At 42.5% G+C, this 22,134-nt stretch overlaps 1 protein-coding gene across 5 annotated transcripts in view; it reads right to left on the bottom strand.

The window, feature by feature from the left end:
* IQSEC3 (IQ motif and Sec7 domain ArfGEF 3) overlaps nucleotides 1-5,504 on the bottom strand; it is a 103,266-nt gene extending 97,762 nt beyond the window's left edge. For 3 of the 5 annotated variants that reach the window (XM_069860534.1, XM_069860523.1, XM_069860512.1), the window contains exon 1: nucleotides 4,810-5,503. In XM_069860534.1, the coding sequence (XP_069716635.1) occupies nucleotides 4,810-5,351 (542 nt within the window). In that variant the 5' untranslated portion in view covers nucleotides 5,352-5,503. Of the gene's footprint in view, nucleotides 1-4,809 lie in introns of all 5 variants that reach the window. The other 2 variants (XM_069860501.1, XM_069860545.1) reach the window with 2 other exon arrangements.
* Between the last annotated feature and the right edge of the window lie 16,630 nt (nucleotides 5,505-22,134).

The raw sequence follows: 22,134 nt of genomic DNA, 5'->3' as shown, positions 1-22,134 counted from the left end.
TACCTAGAACTTCATCCTGACCTCTTCCTAAGCTGAGAACTAAATATTCTTGAGAATAATCAATTCCATTTTCTTCCACCTGGGAATTTACAGGCTCTGATGTAGAGATGCGTTCATGACATAAAGTATGTCTTAAGCTGATTACAGTGTGAATGGAACCAGTATGGATATTTCTTTAGGTGGGACGTAGTCACAAAGAGTCTACTCTCTTTTTTCCTCTCATTATGCTCTTTACTTCAAAATTATCTAAGCAGGGCTTCAGCATCTCTGTAGATATGCCAATGCAGAGCTGTCTCATTTGCAACCAGTTTACAGCACTCTGTTCCAAATAACTTTTGATGCTGAAATGGTACATCGCTAACAGGGATTTGCAGAACCCAGTTGCTCCAATGCAACTATTTCTGGTGTGTGAAAGCTCAAGAGAGCTAATGCCTAAAAAGGGCTAGGGGAAATCTGAAAAAACAAAAACAGAGGACAAATGTAGCATTCCTTGTGCAACCAAAGTGAAAGGAATAAAAGAATGGTTATCTGGGGTACACAAGCCATTCAGAGTTGTTCTGGTTCTTCTATTTTTTTTTTTTTGTGCTGGTGCAATGCGCAAATATAGCAAAATATGTTAATAGTAAGCCATAATATTTACAGTTATTGTTAGTACCCATTGAAATCAGTGGGATTTTGTCTAATGCCTTTACCCTGGAGATAATACATAAAATAGAGCATTAATGCATAGTTAAAAAGAAAAAATATGGAAAATAGCACCTCTGCATATGCAATATCTTCATTTTAAAGTTACATAATTGGGCTTTTGAAATTAAACAAAAATATAGCAAACAGCCTCAGACCAAAACAGCAACTGACTCTAACACTGTCCTTTAAAACTTGTCTCTTTACTAAGATAAAAAGTACTATACTAAACCAATACAAAATAAAATAAAATAGCTTTCAGCCCAATGCAAATCTAAATGAGCTTTAAGACCTCTGGGAAAAATGTGATTTTTAGAAAATGTCTTCCAAGAGTTCTAAGAGTTTGTTTAGTGTGAGGAGATTTCTTGTAGAGCAAACACAGGGTAATCATTTAAAGTCAGTACTTAGGTTCTTTATATCATGCTAGATGAATCCCGTTTCTGCACTTTATATTCACTGCTGGTGACATGGTTAAAAGACGACTTCAATGCCACTTCAGTGCAGAATGTTTGTAAATGGTACCCATGTATTTTGATGGAAGGAACTATAACAGATTATTAGCTATTATTCTAATTGCACTTGTCAAAGTGAGTCTCCTAGCTAAAGCATGGGCTCAGAATCTGAAGCCCTTCCACAGGCAGAAGTCCTACTGAGAGTTTCCCTAATAAAAAACAAGTTTTGGACCATTAAGACTTAATCTGTTAAATTCAACCCTGTGGCATTTCCCTCATACTCAGTGAAGGGTAGTGGGGACTGGCAAAGAAAGTAGCATTCTGATAAAGGAAGGAAAATCTATACTCACAGGATTTGATGATACTTTGGGATGGTCCCTTAAGACAAGAGGCTTCTTAGTAAGGGTGATCTAAGCTATGCTAATTTGGCAACCTGTATTTTTGAAGCAAAACATTCCATGACGAATGACCTTATTTTTTTGTTTTTAAAGCTGTGAGGTGCTTATGCAATAGACTCCTAAGGTAGAAAGAGACAGATGCTGCGGAATAATAATCAGCCTAATTCTTGATGAGAATCTCTGCAAAAAATCTTTCTCCTTGCCTCTCCTTTCATAGGTAAGCTCAGTGCTACCTTTCTTACACAACAACAGGCAGTAACAATTAGTGGGCTACTGCATAACTTGGGAATTCTTCCTGTTCTACAGATGGGCTTGGTAACAAATCCAAGTGAACAACAAAAATAAAACTGAACTTTTCTTTAAAATAACAAAGAAATAACAGAGATGCTTCAATTGTTTTTTCTTCCAAACCCCTTACAGAAGACTATCCCAGTTGACATGAATAGTCACACATGTCCAAAAGCTCAGGTCTTTACTTGGGCTTCACTTCCTGGGCTTGAGGTGAGCTGGGCTGCAAACAAAAGTCAATCCTGACTTGAAACAAGCAAAATCCCTGGGCTGTGTCTGAGGTGAGAAGGGCCAACACAAGAACACTTAAAGAGGCTGATGTCAGAACCTCCTGTTTTGTGAGAGGCAGAGGAAATTCCATTACTGGACAGTGATAATGGGGCACTGCCTGGACGCTGCTCTAACCCTTGCTTTCAGATGCCGCATCCTGACATGCTAAAATATCATTCTAGATCTGTTTAGAGTGGCCATTTTCTGTAGCGGACAGTCAGTTTCTGTGCTTTTGGCTAAGAGAAAAAAACCAAACAGATAACATCAACTTCAGGGTTTATAATAGAGCGAAAATCATGTTCAGATGTGGAGAGGAAGGAAGAAACTGCAGATACCTATTTTGCATAGGTCTTAAAGTATATGTCTCCTGCTGTCACACAGAGGTAAAAATACAACTCTCAGGCTGGCCAGCTGGATCATAAGGGATACTGGCATGCTTTCAATAAGTGGTGAAAATTCTGCCTCCCCTCCATCCAAGTTGCCTTTAAGTTAGATTTTGCAGTCTCTTTGATTTCTTTCTGACAGTCAGAGATGAGAAACCTGGTATGCACAATCAATAGGGGGAAAAAAAGAACCTGCAGGAGTGAGAAATGTAGACTGGTTTGCATCTCATACTTCCTTTTCTATAGAAAGATTTTGATTTGCCTAAGCTATAGAAGGAAACAGAAGCAGTCTATTTTAATCTTCCCGAGTGAAGAGCGCTGCAGGGATTGCTCTGTTACCCCCAGCAGCAGCCCTGACTTTCCACAAAAAGGCTACATCCCTCCACCTATCCTTCTCTATGAAATATAATACATCATACGCTGTACCATTGATCAGCTGTGTTCTTAATGCACTTCTCTTTGCACATTTTGGTATAAGGAAAAAAAATCCACCATTCTTCCCCCAATCAAACCCCACAGCAATAAAATGCTCAGATACGAAGGAAGTATTTAGACTTATGCATGGAAATTGATTCTTCAATCTGAGTAATGACGTATGTTAGAAACTCTGTTCAGGAGAAAGGAAAGCCCTTGCCAATACGATGTTTCTAACAGAGCCTTCACTGCAGGGGTACAGTATTGAAAAAACATTGAGGTTGATTTTACATTTTTCTTTAGGTTTTTTACTGGTTTGACTTCAGTGAACTAAACTACGCTAATCAGGATTTACACCAATCTGCAGGAGTTCAGGATCTGGCATTAGTTCTTTTCAAAACTCCATCTATTCCATGATGGAATAGATGGGCCAGATCCTGAAAATGTTTACTACCTGTATTAACACCCTGAGTAGCCCACTCACTTCCTTTAAGTTGTGATTGCGAAATTGAGCCTTACAGTGCGGTATCTAAGAAGCATGGATCTGCCTTTTGGGATTCAATCATCTGTTGACCGCACATATTCCTCTAATTTCTAATTTCTTTCAACGGTTAATTCTCCACTGATTCTCATAGTATCATGTGGCAGATGCTTAGCTATTATGAAGTCGTGTAACTCGTACTTATACCAGCTGAAAACTGAGCTCCATGTTGTAGCTATGTTTGTATACCCAAAACGAGCATGAGAGAGAAGGGTCTCTTTTATTTAAAGTGTCAAAAGAGACAAGGAAGACGTTTTGGGCTATACAGTGCGTTGTATACTTGACTTGGTTTTACGTTACCATAATCAAAACAATAGAGATTGTTCTAGGAAAGAAATTCTGATCTAGCTTTACTATTTATATTAGCTTGTTTCTTAGATAAAAGAAGTCACGTCAGAAACTATGCTCCTTCTCTTCCTAACTTCACTTACTCTGGCTTTCATCCAGAAATCATTCCCCTGCTTTCAAAGTGCCTAAACAAACAAAATTACAATACTGAGTGCTGTTGTAATTACCACTTAGTGAATTGACAGCGTATACTGGATACATAATCTAAGAAAATGTGACTTTTCAATAGCAGCCTCTTCCACCACTGTCTGTAGTGGTGGAATGCTCATCCTTGTTTACTATACATGCACGCACATAGACCATTATCAGTATTCGGTACTAGTAGCGATGCTTTCTTCACTGAAGAGGAAAGACCAGCACAAAATACTTTGTCCTTTTGAAGAGCTGGATCAGTGTCAGGTGCCACTCAGCAAAAAAAGGAAAAAAAAAGACAGGCAACCCACACACAAGTGTGATAAGCATCCTAAATGTCAAACTTATGTGCAGCATCTGTATCTATATGAACACATACACGTCACGTACGACATAATGCATACCCTACACCCCTTACATCAGCGAGGGCAGGAAAACCCCAGCTCATTCCAGGGATGACAGGGTTTTTTGACGGATACCAGCGACTTAAGGCAAACAGAAGCTGCCACAAACGCTGCTGTCCTTTGCAAAGCTTCTCCCTGCCTGGGCTAAGCCTCACTCCTCTTTGATCAAAGACTTATTTATGACAGACGACGAGGGCACGATGCTGCGTGCGAGCACCGTGGGTTCAAACGGGCCACGGACGCTTGCACGTAAAAATCAAAGCGGTGAGCCAGGAGGCAAATGCCTCTTGGAAGCAGCATCCTGGCTTCTTTTTGCACTTTGCCTGCTCTCCCGGCGAACGCACCGAGGGAGGGATTCCCCACCCACCCACACACCGCCTCTCTCCGTGCAAGGCTGCAGGGGGTATAACCCAGTTCCCGCTTGGATCTCGGCCCGGGAAGAACCCGTTACGCTTGTTCTCCCCCACCCCCCGCCGCCACCCCCTTCTCACTTACTCCGGTCTCCTGCTCAGGACGCCTTTGCCGATGGCCTGGGGGGTCTTGTGCTGGAGCAGGGCGGCGCAGCAGCCCTTGTCCCTGCCGTCCCTGTCGGCGGGGTGCTGGTGGGGCTGCCCGGGGGGGTGCTGGTGGCCGCCGCCGCGCCCGCCGCCGCTGGGGCCCGCGCCCGCCTGCTTGCCCGGCGGCGGCTGCGGCGGGAGCTGTTGGTGGTGCTGAACCGGGTCGGGCTGCCCCGCCGGCGGCGGCGGCGGCTGCTGCGCCGGGAGCTGTTGGTGGTGCTGAAGCGAGTCGGGCTGCCCCGGCGGCGGCGGGGGCTGCTCGGGCGGCGCGGGGGAGGCGGCGGCGGGGGGCTCGGCGGAGGGCGGCCGCTGCTGCCCGCGGAGGTTGCGGTTCTCGGTGCTGAGCTCGTCCAGCCGCCGCTCCAGCTCGTCGATGCGCTGGCGCTGGGTGTGGATGAGGCTCTGCTGGTTCTGCACGATGGCGGTGAGCTCCTTCAGGTAGAGGACGGCTCGCACCGGGTTCTCCAGCAGGCTCTCCATGCCCCGCCGGTTCGCCGGCCCCGGGGCGCCCCGGCGCTCCGGCGAGAGCGGCGCGGGCTGCGGGGAGGCGGACTCCGAGCCGCCCCGCGCCCGCGCGCGCGCACCCGCGACACCGAGGGCCGCCCGCCCGCGCGCGGCAAGGGGACGGGAGCGGGGCGGGAGCGGGGGGGGGGGGGGGGCGGGGGGAGCGGGGTCGCGCGCCGGCCCTCGCGCGCCGGAGAGGCGGGAACGGGGGAGAGGGGCGGGGCCCGGCGGCGGAGACCCCGCCCACCGCGGCCAGCGCGCACGCGCGGGAGGGAGGGGAGGGCGAGGGGGGCGTGAGAGTGTGTGTGTGTGTGTGTGTCTGTGTGTCTGTCTGTGTGTCTGTCTATGTATCTGTGTGTATATGTCTCTGTGTGTGTCTGTGCCTGTCTGCGTGTCTCTGTGTGTGTCTGTGTGTCTTTGTCTCTGTGTGTCTGTGTCTATGTCTGTGTGTCTATCTGTGTGTCTGTCTATGTGTCTGTGTGTATGTTTCTGTGTGTGTGTCTGTGTCTGTCTGCGTGTCTCTGTGTCTGTGTCTGTCTCTGTGTGTCTATCTGTGTGTCTGTGTCTGTGTGTATGTCTCTGTGTGTGTGTCTGCGTGTCTGTGTGTCTGTGTGTCTTTGTCTCTGTGTGTCTGTGTGTATGTTTCTGTGTGTGTGTCTGTGTCTGTCTCTGTGTGTCTATCTGCGTGTCTCTGTGTCTGTGTCTGTCTCTGTGTGTCTATTTTTGTGTGTCTGTCTATGTGTCTGTGTGTGTATGTTTCTCTGTGTGTGTCTGTGTCTGTCTATCTGTGTGTGTCTGTGTCTGTGTTTGTGTTTGTGTGTCTGTCTATGTGTCTGTGTGTCTATCTGTGTGTCTGTGTCTGTGTTTGTGTCTGTGTGTCTGTCTATGTGTCTGTGTGTCTATGTTTGTGTGTCTGTGTCTGTCTGTGTGTCTCTGTGTCTGTCTGTGTGTCTGTGTGTGTCTGTGTTTGTGTCTGTGTGTCTGTCTATGTGTCTCTGTGTGTGTGTTTCTCTGTGTGTGTCTGTGTCTGCCTGTGTGTCTGTCTGTGTGTCTGTCTTTGTGTCTGTGTGTATATGTCTCTGTGTGCGTGTCTGCGTCTGTCTGCGTGTCTCTGTGTGTGTCTGTGTGTCTTTGTCTCTGTGTGTATGTGTGTATGTGTGTATGTGTGTCTGTGTGTCTGTGTGTCTGTCTATGTGTGTGTGTGCGCGCGTGTCTTTGTGTCTGTGTCTGTCTGTGTATGTGCATGTGCATGTGTATGTGTATGTCTGTCTGTGCCTGTGTGTCTGTCTGTGTCTGTGTGTGTGGCAGCAGGGCACTGTCATGCCAGCATTCCCTCCAGAAAAACCACCCATCCCAGCAGCAGTACAGACCCCTCATGCTGCCCCCACTTGTGTCCTTCACAGCACCCGTTCTGCACTTCTCCCCAAATGGCACTTCTAGGTGTTGCTATTCTGTTATTTTTTTTTCCCCATGGTGGCTTAGTGGTTTCTCCTGTTTTCCCAAAGTGACAGGAGTACAGTTGGGCTGGATTGTGCCTGAGAAGGCCAATGGCGTCCTGCCTGCGTTGGGAAGTTTGACTAGCAGGACTAGGGAAGGGATCCTTCCCCTGAACTCAGTGCTGGTGAAGCTGCACCTCAAACACTGTATCCAGTTTTGGGCCCCTCACTACAAGAACATCGGGGTGCTGGAGTGTGTCCAGAGAAAGGCAACCAAGCTGGTGAAGGGTCTAGAGCACAAGCCTTATGAGGAGTGGCTGACAGCACTAGGGTTGTTTAGTCTGAAAAAAACCCTGAAACTGAGGGGAGACCTTTTCACTCTCTACAACTACTTAACAGGAAATTGTAGTGAGGTGGGGGTTGGTCTCTTCTCCCTGGCAGATAGTGACAGCACAAGGGAAATGGCCTCAAGACAGGCCAGAGGAGATTTAGGTTGGATATTAGGAGGAATTTCTTTACTGAAAGGGTTGTCAAACACTGGAACAGGCTGCCCAGGGAGGTGGTTGTGTCACCATCCCTGGAGGTGTTTAAAAGATGAGTAGATGTCATACTTGGGGATGTGGTCTAGTTCAGGACTTAGGAGGGCTGGATCAGTCGTTGGGCTCTATGATCTTAAAGGCTCTTTACAACCAAAACTATTCTGTGATTCTGTGTGATTCCGTAATTGCTACTGCCCTATTGATAAAAATCCTATTCGTTGCGTACCTCTAGCATGCAGAAAGCAGGGCTAAATCTGAACCCCAGGGAAGGAGTTGCTGAGAAAGATGGATGGTGGAGGAATCTGCTGCTTCCCAGCAAACTTATCCCTCCTTTGAGTCTTGAGTGCCCTTTAGGTTCTTAGGAAGAAAACTGGGACTAAGTGTGGAGTTCTGCTTGGCGGTATGAGGGCTGTGAATATAATGCCAGGGAAGTGATAAGCAGGGCCTTTGCTGTTGGAATCCATGCATGTCTTGTTCATTTCTTAAGAAATTACCTTGCCCTTCCTCATTCACAGCCCTAAGAATTCACAAACTTACAGCCTTGAGTCTGAGAAACTATCTGTGTGCTTACTATTATATTCATGAATAAGTAACATGGCTAAAGGTAATAAACTTACGTTAGGAACTCCTTTGTAGATCCATGAACAATTCTGATGGTTTCTGTAAAGGGTAAAAAAGCGGCATCCTTTCCAGCCACCGTGGTTGCTGAAGATCTAGGAGGTGTAATAAGCAGTGAGACCTGGGTTTAGGCAAGCACGTAAGTAGGTTTAACTGAGCATACAAAAGGTGCAAGACTATAGAACAAAACCCAACAGTTTTTAAGCAGGTGATTTTGAGTGTAGCATCACTCAACTTCTGTCTTTTCAGATCAGGAAAACCTGCACCGTAGCAAGGATTTCCTGAAGGGAGGAACCGAGTAATGTAAAGGAGAATCTCTGTTTCAGATGAGCTGAAAGGTGTATTTCCAGCATTTTCTGTTCACAGATAGCCCTGGGAATGTAAACTGATGCAAACAGGATCACCAGGATTAGAAGCTGTTCATATACTCCTCCTAAAAAAGAACTGCTATTCACAGTTCTCTTGCAGGCACTTGGAGGTGGCTTTGGGGAACATGAAACATTGCTGTATGACACCTTTGTGCTGGGGGAAGACCCCAGAGTGAACTCTGAGAAGTAAGAGCATTCAAATCCCCACGCTTATGACTTTATTGGGAATTTTTAGGGGAGCTCTTCCTCCATCTCATTGCCCAGTGTCTCATTAATGTCTTGTGACGGGGGATTGACTGAGCAGAAACTGGTGTTATTTAGCAAGAGGAGAGATTGTTTTGGAGGAATGTGAAAAAAGGCACACACAGAAAGACAGGAGAGGTGAAAACACTCAAGTTATATTTGGGGAAGGGTGGAAGTGATCATTTGTGAAATAGGGCGGGTATGCTGTCCCCTTCAGAGACACTACTGAGCAGTATCATTTCAGTCTTGCTTCACAGGAACACAGTCCAGGGACACCAATGGAAAAAATGTGCTTTTAGTGTTAGTACATTTTCGGGAAACAACCGGGATGGTTATGGGTACACTCATACGTATGTACACACATGCAGAGCTACCTTGTCCTTGTCAGGAGAGACTTCAGACAGAGACTGTTTATCTTGCAGAAGGCTGTTTTAAGGCAAGCCTTGTTCCTTTGCAGCTCAGCTGGGTAAAAGCAATGAAGTAATACGACAGATATTGTACTGGCCTATCCAGGTATAGTCAGCCAGGTTGTGGCATGTATTCTTAAGGGAATACTAAATGAAAAAAGGAAAGTCATCCTGGTTTGGACAGTTGGGAATAAGGCAAAACAGCTTGGAAATCCTGTGTCATGGTGCTTGAATCTACCAGAAGATGTGACTTCTACTGCGGGCAGTGGACTCAGTATATTCATTCACATTTTCCTGCACCTTTAATTTGCTTGACCAGATTCTTTAGCCTAGTTTCTGCTAATAAATCTTTGTCATAAATTAAACAGAGGCCTACAGCTGCAGATTGGCAAGCTAAAAACAAGCAGGCTAGGAGAATAAGAAAGAAACCCATTTCCTATGCAGGTTTGATGGCTGGTGGACAAAACTGGTAAGACCAGCCCTGACCTTCCACGTTTCTACAGAGAGTATGTGCCAAAGGAAAATGCAGCAGAATGCTTTTGTGCCTAACATGAAAGACTATGCAGGGATAACCTTACAAAACTTCAAGATGTAATAGAGTTGCATAATCTTCCATAATAAGGAAATTCAATGAAGACAGGGTATTCATTCAGGAGGAATCTGCAAGGATATCAGAAGAAAATGTGTGTCTTTTTTCCTTTGGTAAGCAAGAATCCTGCATAACTAGGAAATGCTTCCTCTTTTATCCAGCCATCATTGTCTCCCTTTGATTATGCTGCCACGATACCTAGCATACATCATTTACAAAGCTACGTACATTACTGAAGTAAGCTTTACTGTTCCATTGAAGCTAAATGGCGGGATTGCAGCCATGAGAAACAGGAAAGTAAGGACTCAGAGTGGTTAAATGTCTTGTCCAAGGCCATGCAGGAAGTCAGGGGGACAGACTTCTGATTTCAAACATCTTTGGCATTTAGACCGATCTTCAGGTCACGAAGTGCTGCTACTTCTCTCTTTAGGAGAGGAAAACAATGGTGAAGATAAGGAAAATATGAATGCCATTAGAATTACTTTTGCCATAGATAATTTGTTGGCATTGTATTTTTCAAAGTCCTCATTCTTTTCAATTCATTCCAGAAAAAAATAATAATGAATAATAATGGATTAATTATGTTATTATGGGATAAAGTGCTTCCCTTATCCACTTAGCAAGGTGCTTGGGCATTGCACAGACTATTACAAATAAAGTGCAGCAGTAGTAATTAAAATAAGCATGCATTATTAAAAAAAAAAAAGAAAACAAAATGCAAATGAGTCAAGCCCCAGGATTTAATGGAAAGGTCTAAGACTACATGATTTAATTTTATATGTATTTAGCTATTTAATTCAGTCAGAGGAGAATGAATCCATAAATAAGGGTGGACTAAAAAGCATGCATGATAGGGAAGATAGTAACATCTTCAGGTGTTTCATCTGCAGAAAAATTTTCACTGCAGAGTGTTTTTATAACATTTTCTGAGAAGTCCTAATCCCACTTTAATTTGCAACAGATCACTGAAACTAGATGCAAACAAATCACTCCAGCCTTTCGACAGGTAGAGGCTTCTCATGCTTGAAATTCTGTTCAAGACATTTCCCTCCTCTCAATTATGCTTCATCTCCTTCTCCTGGACAGGAGCTCCTCACAGCAAATCCAGGCAATCTTCTCTCCATTTCTTGCATTTGACCCCATCCCCCTCCGCTTTCCATGCCCAAGCCTTACAAGGTGCCAACTTTCTCCCGGTAATTTAGTGTTCAAAGTGCTACCAGTTTGAAATGCAGAGCATACAGCTTAAGTTTCCAGCTATGATTTTATGGTCTTATCATCATAAGCTTGAGAGCTTATGATAAGGGGTTTTTTTATACTTGTATTAGATGTGTTTCTGTTGTCTTTCTTTTAAGAGGAGAATTGTGTACAAGCACATCTGAATACAACAAAGATTATTGGTGTTCAGGACCAAGTTCTTAGTACTCAAGGAAAGGCAGATATCATGTTGGCCATCCCACCTTAATTAACCTAATGTTTTCTCCCCTTCTTCCCTTCTCTTTCAAAACGTAGCAGAATCTGGAGTGAAATCCTCACAGCCAGTGGTTCTCACTGGAGCCATTCCCACCCAGTTATAAAGAAGTAAGTATAAGGAAGCATAAAGCAAATCCTATCAAAAAGACAGAATTAGAATAAAAGACAAGAGGGAAGAGATGTAAGAATCACAGCCTCGTATTGCTACCTTCTCTTCTGATTTCTGGGTGAAGACAGGGTGTTTTCGGCCCCACCTGAAAGTTAGCAGCTGCTTGAGTAGAGATTCTCAGAACTGCTTGCAAACAGCCTACAGACCAAAAGATTTCTGCGGGAATTAGATGAATAATTTCAAAATAGAGGATAGAATCAAGACAATCACAATGTACTCATGCATAATTCATGGATGGGGAAAAAAATCTGCATCTCCTGAATGCTTCTTTTACTCAGGCTTCTTTCTCTTGAGGCCTCATCCAAAACTATTCAGATCAATGAGAGATTTTTCACCATCTTGAGTCTAAGCCAATCCACTATCTGCTTACACCTGTTAAACAGATGGATAAAATGACGCTAAGACCAAGTAAAGTGTGTTGCCCACAGTCACATAGGATACCACTGAGGGTCTGTAATTAGAAAGCATTGTAGTCAAAAGAAAGTGTTTCCTATGCTTCAGAAGAGTTTTAAGTAACAGCAGGAGGAGTCTTTGGCATCTTCTGCCTCAGGCCAGCACTCAGAAGCCAGGTGGCATGGTTTGCAATCCTGTTTTTATGTTCTTTAAACAGAAGTCTGCAAGAAGGTGAGCTCTCTCTCAAGTAGGGACTGTTGCATTGTTAATTCATACTGATATCACAAAATCAGGAGCAAACGGAAAATATCTTGTTCTATGAATCAAACATAAAGAGCTGAGATGTGGCAAAGACAAACAAACACTTCAGTTTCTTTCAATGTTGTGTTGTTGGGGTTTTTTTCCTCTTCAGTGGAGTACAGCTAAGCTGGCAAATAAATATTTTAAAACAGCTGCTCATCAGGAAAAAGGTATGAATTCTCTATTGTAGCCTTATCTGAGATGTGTAGTTTTGACACATTTTAAAATCTTGACAGTATTTGAACTGTGCTATTGCAGCCCTGCATTATTTACTGCAAATTAAATGGAATCAAGGTCCCTCTTTAGAATGCACTTTCCCTTTAATGTTACTAAATAATATATTATCTCCTGTCTTTTTCATTAAATTAAGCTTTGACCATTTGATTAATTCTAGAGAGCAAAAGCTACACTGAAACATTTTCTTCAGTCAGTCAGGTTTTTGTTTGAACTGACAGTTGTTCAGTCTTTTGTAAATACTGCAGTAAAATGAAAAAAATGGAATATGAGCTTGATTCTCCAAATCTTATCTGACGAGTCCTACTGAATTACATGGAGATTTTCAGATGGGACAAGTTTATGTGATCTGACCTTACATAAGATACACAGCATAAAAAGAGAGTTAAAAAAAAAAGGAAGAAGAATAAATGAAATAATGTTAAGTCTAAACTCACATTCCAACTAGCAGCTTTTTCTGCAGTGGCAGAGATCAAATACTGTCAAGGAAACAAAAAACATGCTCAGAGAGTATACATTCCAGCTAAGGCTACAATATACCATATTTCAGATGAGCATCTGTTTAAAATATTTATATGTCAGCTTAGCTGTGGTCTACTGAAGAGGTAAAGAAACCTCTACTGAAGTGTTTGTTTTTACCACATCTCAGCTCTTTATGTTTGATTCATAGAACAAGATATTTTTCCTTTGCTCCTGATTTTATGGTATCAGCATGAATTAACAATTCAACAGTCCGTACTTGAGAGAGAGCTCCCCTTCCTGCCTATTTCTGTTTAAAGAACATAGGTAGGACTGCAAACCTGGCTTCTGAGTGCTGGCCTGAGGCAGAAGAGGCCAGAGGACTCCTCCTGCCTTTACTCAATGCTCATCTGAAGCAGAGGGAGCACTTTCTGATTACAGACCCTCTGTGGCGTCCTGTGTTTCACCTTGAAAGTGTGGCTTGTTTGGTCTGTGCTCCTGTTGTATAACAGGGATAAGCAGATGCTGACTTCTCAGGGAAATTAAGGCCAGGACAAATCAATAACGCATCTGGCCTGGCATGCCGCACACCATTTAATCTCATGCAGCTACTGAACCTGGAACATGACTTTAAGAACAATGTATCTCCAGATATGCCTCTGGTACCACACTGAAGACAGTAAAAGGTGGAGTATTTGTCTCATTCTTTGATATTTTGTAACCATAGTTAATCTCTCTCATCCTTGACAAGTTGGAACATTTTTCTCATTTGAATTTATCATTTTTACTTTTCAGCCATGAGTGTTTATGCTGTTCTCCGCTAGGGTAAAGAGCTCTTTAGTCCTAAAGCTTTTCTCTCCCTGAAGGTGACTGATCAGATCACCTGACGATATTATTTTTAGCAAGCTGAATGGACTGTATGCTTTTATATGATGCGGGTTTTTTGAAAGACTTGAGTCATTTTTTTGTTTTGGCTTTTGAGGTAATCCTTCAGACTTGATGATACACAGTGTGATTCAACTAGAGGCAGGCCAAATATTTGCTGAAGACGTGTTCCTATCACTTTTTGCTTGTTATTTATGGGGTCACACTTCTGCTCAGGTTAACCTTTGCCTTCAACTCTGCCTACAGACAGGATCCCTTGTGCTGCTAACTTGTGACAAAAATTTATCTCTTCTATACTGGTGTCTGAAAGAATTTCAAAGGAGTAAATGAAGAGGCAAGAAGGATCCTGTGCCTCAAAGCCAACAGAACTTGCTCCAGACACGGCAGAATTGCCTCAGACAGCTACCACTATCCACATTCCTGCAACTAACTCCATACAACGGGACCTCGGTCTACATTATCTCTTGCAAAGGACACAAAGGACCACTCTGTTTTGGGAGGCACAGATGTAAAATGCAGGATACTGGTCAAACAGCAGCAGATCACAGATCTAGGTTTGTGTTGCATGCATTACCCTAACGTAAGGTTAAGCTCCAAATTTAAGCCATCCTGCCTTGTGAATTTCTTCACAACTGATGGGATTTGGGCAATGGTTGAAGCCCATCTAGTGACAAGGCAAGAAGCTGAAACCTTACTACATTTTACTTGGCCAGAGAGAAATTCACCACTGATTTCCTGGCCACCTTATCTGCCCAGCTCCCAAGTAGAAGTAGTCTAGCAGACCTTTTCAGACAGTGAGCTGTAGTATCTTCTCAAGCAACACTACACTAACTTTTAAAAGAGGGAAAAAGACAAAATTCCCAAAACCTCACAGCAGCACTGCTCCTTCTTTACTTCTCATGAAGAGATGACAGCTGAGTTACTCCTTCCCTCTGCAGCACTCCCTGCAGTGCACACCCTGGGCAGGTGGAGAGAGAAGTGGCAAAGGATAATGGGTCTTGTCCCTGGAGGGAGGGGTTAGGAGCCAGAATCAGTAGCAGTGGCTGGATGTCAGGGAGAGAAAACTGATGTGAATTGGGGAGCATGTTACATAGGGAGACTACTGAGAATCGACAAGGGACTGAGGATGCATAAGCTGTTAGTTGTTGGTGTGGGCAGAACTGAGGCAGGAAGAAGGCTGATGTCTGGTCTACAGACAAGACTGGAAATTATGGAAAAAAAGTGGATGTGCAGAAGGCGGCAAAAAAGTTGTGAGGGCAGGAGGTTTCTGAAATGCTTCTCAGTAAAATGAAGAGAAGGGCTGAATATTTGTTACAAAGACATGCCAAGTATGGTTAAAAGGAAGACTCAAAACTTGAAAGTTATGTTGAAGTCCACTATGTAACACATAAAGAGCTTATAAGTAACAAAAATCAGATGCCTAAGGAACTGAATTATAGTGGGAGCAGCACAAAGTGATGTTTCCCCAAATTATGCTTCCAACCAGACTTTCTGAGCCAGAGGCAAAACTCTTGCATTAAAAATACAAAAAACTCAGAAGTTTTCCCTTCTACCAGTTTGGCTGCTCTCACCTTGGACCTGTCTGAATTTTTAGCATTCATTTTAGCATCTTGTATCAAGGAGCATCACATACCCGAATGAGGAATCAAGGCCACATGAGCGAAGAGAATCCTCTCTCCAAAGAAGTCACCACACAGGAGCCTGTAGGTACCTGGGGCTCGGTCAAAAGATGCTAGTCCTTCCATTGACTCTGTCTTAGTTTCAGTTTGGATCCTAAAGCAGCCAGAATTATTTGCTGATGTCTTAAGTTATGATTTGTTTAAAACCTTCCCATCTGTTCAGGTTTTTACTCTGTTTCATACACATTTAAATTACTGCTGGATGGATGTGGCAGCGTGATGATTTTGGAAACATTCTCATTGTTTTTTAATTTCTTATGTGCTGTGTTTTTTACAGAGATCAGCACAAAAAGGTAAAATACAACCAACTGTGACAGAATATATAAAACAGCATGAGCTGCCTACAGATAAATGAAAACAGTCCAAAATAATAGAGACCAATGTGAATCATGGCCAATAAGCATATTTGTAATAATAAACACGTCATCCATATCAGATAAACAATTTACAAATTTTTATTACAAGAAGAAATAAACCACTAGTAGGGAGACATCCCAAATTTCCTAAGTTCAGATCATGTCTTTCAGACCTAGTAGATATGCATTAGCAGCCAAATTTGCCAAAATAAATCTGGCACTCCTACAGAGGTCATCATACCTAATAAATTAAAAGGAAAAATAGATTACAAAGAAGGAGAGAGCAGACAAGTGTTTTCTTCCCCTTCTACTAGTATGACATAGTTTAGAGAGATCAGGCTGCATTAGTGCTGCTAAAGATGATATGAGCACAAGGATGATAAGGAAAAAATGGAGGCAGGGTTGAGAGAGAGGCTTCCCCTGATAGCTGCAGTTCTGACCCCAATCCTATAAGCTGCTCCAGGCAAGCAGGTGCATGAGGCCTCATTTTGAAATCAGTGGGTTCAAGCCAAGCACAAAAATCTGTCTAGCTCGAGCATCAGCCTGCAGTTACCATTTACATCATTTTGCCGGTCCTTCAGATGCAGATAACAATTTGTTGATTTGGCATGAGTTCTGATGCCGTGAAAAAACATGACATAGTATTTATTCTTTGACTCTGGCGGTTGCAGAATGAAGCCAGTCAGTTTAAAAAAGTGAACCAAAGTTCACTAAATAAGAACAGTTGTCTCTTAATGCAGACCTGGCACCAGCACATCATGCAGTTGATAAATGTAGAGTACTAATCTTCTGGGAACAGAGAGGCTGAGGCTGTAGCTGCAGTGGGAATTCTTCCATAACATACATTCTGTATGTTTCACAGCATAAATTTCAGAACATAAACAGTATTATACAAATCTGAAAAAAAAAAAGCAGCCTATAAAATGCCAAATGTGACTCAAACAATATTGGTTTTGGCATTAATTTGTTGTATTTCCTTCCCTTCCATGAAGGTAATGGTGCATACTCGAGGCCAAGCTCCTGCTGCCTCCACAAGGATATTTTCAAAGAGGGAAAGGCAGAATGTCATAATGTGACAGTCTGCCTCTTCTGGCTGGGTCTCCAAAGAGGAGTAGGAGCGAAAACTGTCTCATCAATGCTAATACTGATTCAGATAAACCCAGGGATAACTGTGATGGGAGTTCAAGAGGACATGATGTTCTGGCAACTGCTGGCATTTTCACTATGCACTGTGCTAATTAACCCTCTTCATCCTTGCTGGCACTTGCAGTGATGTCATTGCTGCTTCATCTGAACTGGTAGGTAGCTCTGACTGGAGCTTCTCCTGCCTAAAGAGCTATGCAGCAGACCGTTCAGTGGGCTCCTGGAAAATTAAAACCCTCTCTTGCAGGCAAGAGTAGAACTATGTAGAGCTAAAGGCAAGGGTTCACTCCATTATTTCAAGTCAAAGAGCAAACCCAATTGACTTCAGCTGCAGCCAAGGTTTCACCCTGCCTGACACCTATGTTGCTTTCCTAGTGGTTCCAGTATAGTGGAGAATATGAAGAACTCTGCAGTGATTGAGAGAAGGTGGAGTATTGTGCCAGAGTTTGCATGACTATAGGCAATAAAGCCCAAAATAAGATAAGGAGCTCTCAACTGTAGATACTAGTCAGCACAATAAGATGTAGGCGCTGCCCCTACTCTCCACTACAATTAGTGCCATTGCTGCCAGGCCAGTCTGAATTTTAAGGAATATTCTTGTAGCTGGTTTATGTTTTCATTTGCCTTCTGATATGCTCTTCTTACTCCTTTTGAGGTACCCCTCAAAATTCCTCCTCTTCCTTTATGTTTCAGATATTCTTTCCCACCTGCAGCAGTTGCTTTGTGAAGGTTCCCAAGTCCTTTCACCTTTTCGTTGCAAGCCTTCTTCTTGCTCACAATGCTGTTTGACTTACCTGTCCTGGCCATCTCTGTGCTTAGCCTACTTCCCTGCATGCTGTAAAGGTCAAGTCTATTAAGTCCCCTGCATCATATACAGACATATCCACTACCAGCCACCTTAAAGGCAGGAGCACTCCAAGGCTTTGCATGCAGAGGACACCTGGGCTGTCTCACCATTCGGAGCAGGATGCAGCTTGTCTTCAGTAACCCAGCTCAGCACCTCTGCCTTGCAGCAAATTACTTGGACAAAAATAGAAAGCCTCCCCTTGAACAAATGTACGGGATTTCTGGGCTCAACCCTGATTCTCTACATTCAATTGGAAATTCAAGGGCATATTCATAGATTTGAGAACACATCTTTTGTTGTAGATTGAAGTTCAGCCTGATAGGAGAGGTTAGGAGCTTGGCTGTGGTCCTAACTTCCTTCCTGCTGAAAATTCTTGGTTCCCAGCTCACATTAGTGGATGTGCTCACCTACTACCAGAGGCCATCTTGAAATGGATGTAGTGAATTGTCATAAATTATTTGCCAAAATAAACATACTGTCAATACAAAAGTATTTATGAATTTGAGATGCACTCACAGAACATTTGGGGCATTTAAAACAATGAGGACAATGTTACAGGAATGGTAAAATCCTTCTCCTTGATGTATTTATTTAAGGTCCTAGATGAAGTTACAAGGTGGCAAGGACAGAGGAGAGTCCTACGCCATCACCCAGTTACTGTCCTTCTGCTCAGCAGCCCCTGGTCAGGATGCTCACATGCCACAGAGGTGCCCAAACATAGCCCATTACTCAGAAAAGAGACTTCAATATTGGAGCACAAGGTTCACTCCCCATTCCTGGTCTCCAGTTTGTATGTAACTCCCCATACTTGTGAGTTTTGAGGGTGTGAGGGGTTTTTTTAGGCTCTTCGTCTCCTCCCAAGAATGGAATAAAAATTCAAACCTGGAGCAGTTATTTGTTGATGCTTAACTTTGCTCTTTTTTTTTTAAAAAGCATGAGCTCTGCAGTTTAGCTAGCACACAGAAGTACAATTAGAAATATTTATTAAATAAGTGCATGGGTTTATTATGAAACAATGACAAAGATACTATTGAAATGGATGTTGTGTTGCACACAATATTATTTTTGCTTGTCCACATCCCTCTAAAATGGAGGAACAAATTAAAGGCTGAAGTGGGAAATATATATCCTACTGCTTAGTAAATGAAAAGGACGATTATATCTGTAGAAACAGAATTAAGTAGAGAACTGATGTTATAATACAGACGCAAAATAAATTCATGCTTCTAGAGAAAAATCTTGTGACAGTAACATGGCACCTTGATATAGAGTTATTACAAGACAGTTAATACGGCATAATTTTAAGGACCATCAGGAAATTTGGCCTGCAGCACAGAAGAATTATAATAGCCTGATACAGAAAGCTTTGAAATAAAATAACTTCATGTGAATACTTACCAGAATAGAAAGGACATGAAAGATCCAAATGCAAGAGTAATAATGCCACTGGAAATGTTTAACATGTATTTCACTGCTCATTCAGAAAGAAAATATTTCACGTGAGAATTTCAAGTTTCCAAGAAATTTCCAGCTGAGTAGAAATTACAAAAACATCCCTGAGGCTGATGCCTAGTATTCGGAGTCTAGTCCTTTGCTTTTTTTTTCATATGCCTGGAAAAAAATGGCAGAACAAAAGCTGGTCCCAAACAAAAAAATAGCAAATAATTTACCCTAAAACTATGGAGGTTTGTTTTGGGGCTTTTTTTTTAACCAAATAGACTGAAAACAGTTTGGTTTGGGGTTGACTTTGGAAAGAAAGGCAGAGTCCAATTTTTTTGGTTCAACAACTCAATCAAATAATCAGTCACACAATCCAGCCATTTCAATACCTACTTATGTCGCAAAATAGGAGCTTGCCATTGATAGCAAAAAGTTTGGGTGGAATTCTCACAGGGCTGAGTGGCATTCCCAGGGAATATTGATTTCTTTTATCTAGTTTTTATATTTGGAAAGATGAAAAATTTTTTCCAGCTTAGTGCTAATGCTGTAAGACCAAGCCTGTATTAAAGGAATTTTTTCAGTGCAAATTTTCCTTTACCATGTATTACTTCATTTTCTGAAATATGCTTCTAGGAGGCAATGTCAAAAGTACAATTAAATGGTGCCAGACTGAGTCCTAATTGATGGTGACAATAATTAAAATGAATTATTTAATGAAAGCTGGTTTGTTGGGTTTTTTTTTCATTTTTGCTTTCACCTCTCATTATTCTGTTTGGAAACAGACTGTCCTAAAAGGTATTGAGTGTCCTGCTGCCACTATTTAGACAAGCATTTGTCAGGAGGTTCTTAATATACACTAATATTTTCAGTAGGATTTTCATAGAACATCTTTCTCTCTCTCCACTTATATTTAATGCTAATCTTTAATGTAAGGTCTTGTATCTCTTTTCATGCTTCACTTTATATTAACTTTTCAGATATATTCAGAAATCCCCTAATTTGCATCCAGCAATGACTTATGTCTTGAAGCATTAAAATGTACATTTAAAAACACTGAGGTTAATGTAGGAAACTGATACAGTACTACTAAAAGTTCCTGGTTTAAATATACGTGATTTGAAAATTATGAATTTTTAAAGGAACTGTTCTTAAAAAATGAAGAAATGTTCCTGAAAATTCTATCTCTTTTTCTCCCCCCCGCCCTTCTTCCTTTAGGAGTTAAAAGTCCTCAAGATTAAAAAAGAAAAAAAAAAAGGCATGTCCTAAGCTGGGTAGGGAATGCAGTGAATTTTCATCAGAATGCTGACATTTATTTGAGCCTTTCAGAATGGCAAAAATACTAAGCTTCATATTATTTTTTTTCACAAGTTCTAACATTTCGCAGTTACATTGTTCTAGAGAAACTTTATGGAGGTGATCCAAATCAAAAGAAGAATGATGTTCATGATGACTGGTCGTTGCAGCTGGCTCTTTCACCCTTGGATTAATGTCCTCTTCATGTGGCAGAGGGGTATTAGGCAGTTCATGACAACTCCTAACTTCATTACGGCAACAAAAGAATGGCTCAGCAGTAGTGTTCACGTCTGGAAAAAAGTGGAGAAGGTTTGGATAGCTTGGTTTTGGTTTGAATATGCAATGGCAGTTGGGATCACTTGGCCAAAAGCTAGATGTCTGAGAGTGCTGCAGGTTCTGCGAGTCTTTTATGTGATGACTTTAAAATTAAACAAGTAGTTTGTGCCTGTTAGGAACACAGTTAAGTGGACATACTAGAATACTTGTTGCTTCTCTCATGGCTATTCTTAATATTTCTCCTTTTCATTTTTCTTTTCTTTTTTGAAGGCCTGGTTTGGGATGTTTGATCTCTTGCCAGGCAGCCTATTGGGAATGCTCTGTTCAGTTATGCAAGAAGCATGGATTTGATCCCCAACTCCCGTTACCATGCTCTTAGGAATACATGGTTACAAAAATAAAAGCATTAGCCTGCAGCCATACTGCTGTGTGCTGTGCTCTCATCAGATCTCATGTGTTCAGCAAGGTCAGCCCTGCTCAGGACTTACAGAGTCAGGGGTGCTGTGGGGATGTGGAAAGGAGACACAGAATAAAAGAACGTGCATGAAGCACTCTCCTCTTCTGCACTTCACTCCAGGGAGTTTCTGCTCTCCTGTTGTCTACTTTTTGATTCCTTTTTTCCCTTATATGTACCATTATTTCACAAACATGCATTTCTTTCTTGTTATTTTGTGGTTTTTTTAAGTCAAGAAAAGCAATTACTGTGGGTATGCAGGACTGTGTGGATACAATCCTAAGAAGAGCACTTTGTAATTCGTAGCTAAGAGTCTTTCCTGTGACACTTAGGACAGAGATCTTTGCAATTCTGCTTTCCCTTTACAGACCAATTCAAGGTACATCAATACGAGACACTAGTTTGGTGGAGCTGTGCAAAAAGGTACCTTTTTAACCTGTGACAGTAATACGCAAGTCATTTGGTACTCATGTGTGCACTGAAGAAATTGCATTATTATTGTTAATATTATTTTATTTTGAACTCTGCCTGAGAACCAGCCACAGCCTGAGTCCTATGTGAAACACTGCAGCACATTATGCCCTGGAGACCCTGCAGTCTGATGGGTAGTGCAGGCACAGGAGGTCAGAAAGGCACTCACGAAGAATAAGTGATGTGATGCTGGTGAGTGATGCTTAAAGCTGTGAGTCCAGGGCTGAGGGGGAGGCTTGGATGACAGGAAAGAAAGTGTAGAAGCAGAAGGGGTTGAGGAGGGGACTTTGACAAGAGTGGCAGAGGAGTAGGCGAAGGGGGACAGATACAGTACTTCTGTCAACTTCAGGCTCTAGTTTGAACCACTCCATCTTACTCCAAAACCCCATTACTAGAGGAAGAGGAAGGACAGGTGTTTGGGGGGAAGTGTGTGGGAAAAATGTCTCCTCTTCACAAATCTGAGTCATAAAAAAGCTTCTGCAGAAGGATGGGTGGCTGTAGTCAGCCCTTATTTTATCCCCCTGCAAAAAGAACACCTCAGACGTCATACAGACATTGTTATACTTAGAGTATCTATGCCTCTAGGGGAAAAAAAAAAGGACTTTGCATATTCCTTTTGTCTCCCAAATGACAAAACATTGTTTAGTTATGTCTATTTTCAACATCCTGTGAGGATATGCTGGTCATTAG

Source organism: Phaenicophaeus curvirostris, chromosome 1 (assembly GCF_032191515.1).
Source record: "Phaenicophaeus curvirostris isolate KB17595 chromosome 1, BPBGC_Pcur_1.0, whole genome shotgun sequence".
Lineage (NCBI taxonomy): Eukaryota > Metazoa > Chordata > Aves > Cuculiformes > Cuculidae > Phaenicophaeus > Phaenicophaeus curvirostris.
The sequence above is the reverse complement of the archived record's forward strand: the minus strand, read 5'-3'. Positions and strand labels throughout refer to the sequence as shown.